The sequence below is a fragment of the Camelina sativa genome, chromosome 13, assembly GCF_000633955.1.
Source record: "Camelina sativa cultivar DH55 chromosome 13, Cs, whole genome shotgun sequence".
In the NCBI taxonomy this organism is placed as follows: Eukaryota; Viridiplantae; Streptophyta; class Magnoliopsida; order Brassicales; family Brassicaceae; genus Camelina; species Camelina sativa.
This window is the reverse complement of record NC_025697.1, coordinates 2,338,413-2,343,766: the sequence shown is the minus strand read 5'-3', so window position 1 is coordinate 2,343,766 and position 5,354 is coordinate 2,338,413. Positions and strand designations below refer to the sequence as shown.

The 5,354-nt window shown below is 33.9% G+C and overlaps 2 protein-coding genes across 2 annotated transcripts; both read left to right on the top strand.

The window, feature by feature from the left end:
- LOC104734611 (LOB domain-containing protein 33-like) lies at positions 1,167-2,031 on the top strand. Its single transcript, XM_010454219.2, has 2 exons — positions 1,167-1,480; positions 1,636-2,031. Exons 1-2 carry the CDS (start codon positions 1,202-1,204, stop codon positions 1,903-1,905), a joined length of 549 nt encoding a protein of 182 aa, XP_010452521.1. The 5' UTR covers positions 1,167-1,201; the 3' UTR covers positions 1,906-2,031.
- Positions 3,498-4,345, top strand: LOC104734610 (probable transcriptional regulator RABBIT EARS). Its single transcript, XM_010454218.1, has one exon. It carries the CDS (start codon positions 3,560-3,562, stop codon positions 4,247-4,249), a length of 690 nt encoding a protein of 229 aa, XP_010452520.1. The 5' UTR covers positions 3,498-3,559; the 3' UTR covers positions 4,250-4,345.

The following is a 5,354-nucleotide window of genomic DNA, read 5'->3' as shown; positions in this document are numbered from 1 at the left end:
CGGTTTAATTAGCGTAAGACAAACCTAAATTGGCTTCAACAAGTTCAATGTACAACAAATTAATGGGAGATTGACCTTTTCTAAGATACTGTACCTTTTGTTTGTATCATCACCATGCAAAATGGCTGCTTTTGCATCCCAACCAATACTTTATAATTTCCGTAAAGGCTAAAGACTAGTTAACAGTTGAGGAATATGGAGAAAAAATGACGAATTTAGCCAAGACATAATTATTATAATGACTTTTGAGGAAAATTTAAAAGGCGCTTTAGGCCATTAAATAACACTAGTGCTTGCCCAAAACAAGCATGAAAATGTAGGCCACGACGCAGACTCCAAGAAAATAAGTTAACCAAAGCGTAGCCACTCTGAAAGTTAGACGTACATATGTATGCAATCCGTATCCGGTTCAAGTATTCCAGGTACGGTACCTACATTATATATGTAAGAACATCCAAATTATACTGCGGCCGTGTCACTGGCCTGAATCATTAATAGAAACTATGCATTGAGTATAAACGAGGATCCATATATTTAGAAACACATGAAAAGTAAACTTACAGAATTTACTCACTTTAAGGAATTTCCAAACAGTATCATGAAAATGTCTAGGTTCTTTTTTTTTTGTGGTGGAAATGAAAAATGTATAGTTAAATACTACATATGATATTAATCTACAAAAAAAAAGAATAATTATTTCGGAGTATGACAATCAAGAAGCTTTTATTTAAGAAAATGACAAGCATTAAATTGTTAGTTGAAAATGACAGAAAAATACTGATCAAAGTAATTACCTATAGTAGTTTTGACGATATCATTTAAATGTAAAGTTATATTCAAATTTTAAATTATGAATACCCATATACCACGGGAATCTGTCTGTAACTTCCATATACAATATATGTACGTACTAAAAACCATATGTATTAGCGATTCACAACTATTATGTGAAAGAATTGTGATTTAATTATAATTTTATGAAACTGTACCTTTCATCTAGCCATGAGAATGATTGATTTATTCTAAGTACAGAAAAAATATTAAAGATAACAAAAGTGATTGATGTTTATCTCAAAAACTCTTTTGCCGTTCTTTCAATAACTTTTAGTGGTGGGGCTTATAAAAACCAACGTGATTTGTCTCAATCTTACAAAAGGTAAAAACCACAAAACAAAACAGAGTAAAAGCAAAAGAAAAAAAAATGGCAGGTCACGGATCATCTTGTGGAGCATGCAAGTTCCTAAGGAGGAAGTGCAACCGCGACTGCGTCTTCTCGCCTTACTTCAGCTACGAAGAAGCATCGTCCCATTTTGCAGCGGTCCACAAAGTCTTCGGCGCAAGCAATGTCTCGAAGCATCTGCTTCAATTGCCTCTACATCAAAGAAGCGTCGCTGCGATCACCATCTCCTACGAGGCTCTCTCACGCATGCGTGATCCTGTTTATGGCTGCGTTGCTCACATCTTCGCTCTTCATCAACAGGTCTCTTTGTTTTCTTTACGATAATATGTAATACTTGTTGAGACTTAAGACTTACGAGTAGATTCTGTTTGATATGTATATATAAGTCAAGGTTTGATTTTTCTTTGAACAGTCTGTCTGATCACGTTCGTTGCTTCGTGGGTTTGGTTTATTAGGTGGTGACTTTGCAAGAGGAAATTGATTTTCTTGGATCACAGATGACGAATTTCTCATACTCTAATCAAAACGGATCACAACTTAACAACGTACCGGAGTTTGTGAACCAGATGACAGTGGATACGACCAGTTTCGTCGACGAGAGTCTTTTGAACTACAATGAAGAAGGAAGAAACTGCCTTGATGGGTTCTTCACGAACTCAGACGAAACGCTCGTGAATCATACATGGCTTCCGGACATGGATTATTATTACGCACCACATAATTAGACACGAACTGGAAATGATCGACCCATAAAAGATGGAAAGCATGCATGGTTTTGTTGTTATGATAAATCTGGTTTTTGTATTGTTTCTTTGTCGGTCTTTTTATCATTCGCCTTGTTTATCATATGTAATTGCTAAGGGTTAAGACTAAGTAGATCTTAATTCCCCAATTAAAATTGAATTATAAAAAATATGTATTTAGTTTTTATTTTTATTTTTATGTTGGGTCTCTCTATATGTAAAAATGTTTGTTTATCATTGGGTTATGTTCTAATTGATGTAATGTAATATTTTTTTTATATGAGATATACTGGCTTTTTAACATAATTATCTCTTGATATTTATCTCTCTTTTTTTTCCTTGGCGGATTTTTTTTTTCTTTTTTTACATTTTACTTAACAAATTAACGCACACTACACATATTTTAATAATTCTCCCGAATAATTCATTTGTATAAAAGTCCTTAAAGACCGTGTAGAATTATCATCTTAGTTAGTGTACGTAAAATATATTTAGCTCCAATATCAAAGTCTAATATTTTCTTAGGAGCCCATTAATTGGCTCATCTAAGTATAAGCCACCTTAAGCCCAAAATACGCTTCAGTCCCTATATGTATGTATGTAAAGATTCCTCATCAAAACATTTTTGAAACAATACACTCAACAAAATCACTAAACTGCACAAAACAATACGCAATCGAAAACGAAATTCATGTTTTGGCGTTTTATCACATTTTTTCTTAAATAATAATCGTATGTTTTCGTATATTTTGGCGTTTTAATTAAGTCACCTCAGTTTGGTATTTTGTACTCCAATCTCGTTTTGTTTGTTTCTCTCTTACTGTCTGAAAACCCGTAATATGGAGACCAATTCTAGGTAGAATCTCTTGACATATGAGTCTTTCAATTAACATCTTTATAAAAAAAAAATCTAAATTTCAGGCCAAGATCTCTACTTATCATCTGTATAATAATTGTAGATAATCACAAGATAGCANAAAAAAAAAAAAAAAAAAAAAAAAAAAAAAAAAAAAAAAAAAGATAGCATAATTTATGTCAGTATCCCACGGCTCCATTGTCTTACATAAATAATAAATTAATTAGTTGGTCTACTGTAGTCATCACCGCATAGCCATATACCGAAGATGGTGTATGTTTTAGACTCCATAAAACTGACTAATAACATGCTGTTCTCCAATATATATATTTCAAACTAAACCATAGTTTTTGTCATATTATTAGGGGGTTAGCATAAAATATCGACTCTAACTTATTAATTTTGTAGACTCGTGGAAAACTTGAGTTGCGATTGGCATTAATTAATTAAGCTACTATCGAATCAAAGCTCGCCAACTAATCTATTATTTAATATATTAGATATATAGAGCGAAGACATACGAGTAACTAAAGTAAAAGAGACCTTTCCCCATCAAAGTCTCTCCCTATTTACTCATGGTTCTCGACGTAGCTTTCTCACATTCAATGCTTTCACCATATACTCACATACACATATATCTATATGCGTCTCTCTATATATATGTCTACGTGCGTGTAAATCTACATACTTCTCTCCAACAAAACAAAACTCTCTTAATTATCTTCCACTAATATATATACAAATCTTACATATATATATGCGTCCGTGTGTGTGTGTGTGATGGAGAGAGGCAAATGCTTGATGTCAATGAAGCTTAGACCGGTGGTGACGAAGCCATCTTCGGACGCTCCTTTCTTCTGGCCGTTTGGGGAAGAGAGAGCGTTTTCGGCGGTTGAGGAGTATGGAGGCGGAGGCGGTTGCATGTGGCCACCGAGGTCTTACTCATGCAGCTTTTGCGGGAGAGAATTCAAGTCGGCGCAAGCACTAGGCGGTCACATGAACGTTCATCGAAGAGACCGAGCTCGACTCAATCAACAATCTTTATCACCTTCATCAACTGACCAAGCCACGCCTCCTGGGTATGATCGTCATCAACAACAACCACAACAAGTTCTTGACGTGGGATCGAAGGTTCTTGTCCAAGAAGAATCAAGAAAGCCTACTGGAACTAAGAGAGAGATAAGTGATGTCTGTAATAACAATGTTTTAGAAAATCCTACGAAAAGAGTTGAGCATGACAATGATGGAGTCAAGACTGAATTATCGGTCGGTCTACTGAGTTCTGAGTTTGATCCTCGCAAGAAGCAACTAATCAACGGATCATCGTCGTCATGGAAAAGGGCAAAGACGGATATTTCAAGATTTCCAATGATGTTAGGGTTAATCATTGGAGTTTCCAAGACCAACGGTCATCACGATGAGTTAGATCTTGAGCTAAGGCTAGGAGCTGATCCGCCAAAGGTTAACTAGCCTAAATAATAAAAAGAGTAATAATATATAGTTAATGAGATCGTCGAAAAGAAGAAGTTAAACTGTCTCTAATATCAAGAGTGAAAAGGGAGTAGGTTCTGTAGTGTTGGCTTTGATATAGTAATATTTTTATCTTATGGAAAAAGTCAAAATGTAGTAGTCTCTGCTCTAATTCAATATATAAGATTATTTTGATATTTTAAGTTTTTTTCCTTTTTCTTAATTCTTACAAATGATGTAACGTCTTCAAAAGATTGTAGTTGATTTGAGTTTTTGTTGGTGATAAAAAACTTGAATAATAAATTAATCATTGGTTGGCAAAAAAAAAAAAACTGTTGATGAAAATTACCCTGGTCCCTGGTAAACCCATGTGAACTGCGCCAATACACATATAGTCTTACAATGAAAAAATAAAAATAAATAAGAAACAATCTAGTATAAACTGTCTGACGTACGTACCTAACTGTATTCTTAAGATCTGACATAGTGTATTTAGCCTATAATTGGGATCTTACTTGTAAAATAGCGGAAACGTAATCAATGTCTATTGTCTACTATAAGCTTCTACAGATGTCCAAATCTATATTAAACATTTTTACATCTATGGCTATATCAGTGGTTGGCACATTAAAACAGTATGATCATTGTGTTTTTATATGTTTGGAAATAGTAGGAACCTCGAAAATTTACTTTTCTAACTAGTTTTTGTAATTATACACATCAATAAAACTGTATACTGAACAGTAATAAATATTTTTCCCCCATTATTTCTCTTGATAAACAGGAAAATGGACTATCAAAGTCTTAATGGTCGAATTAAATAGGAATGTAATGAGCATATGCGGGAACAGATGATTATTATTTGTTCACACCAACTCAACAGAGATGAACATATATTATTATAACACAGCCACATATATTCTGTTCTGACTGTACGTGGCACTAGTACCGACTACGAGGAGAAGGGTAAAAACTAATAGAAGGAAGTGAGAGTGGTCTTTTCACAATTTACAGTTCCTTATATAATCATACGCTAACGTTTGTATGTTGAACTTATTTTACATTACCTTTTTTCTCTTTTTTTGGAAAGAAAAAAAAAAGAAAA

Excerpts from the sequence above, each read along its gene's own strand:
- LOC104734611 (XM_010454219.2), top strand. The coding sequence starts at position 1,202 with ATGGCAGGTCACGGATCATCTTGTGGAGCATGCAAGTTCCTAAGGAGG. Across the intron at positions 1,481-1,635 it reads TCTTCGCTCTTCATCAACAG|GTGGTGACTTTGCAAGAGGA; the intron begins GTCTCTTTGTTT and ends TTGGTTTATTAG.
- LOC104734610 (XM_010454218.1), top strand. The coding sequence starts at position 3,560 with ATGGAGAGAGGCAAATGCTTGATGTCAATGAAGCTTAGACCGGTGGTG.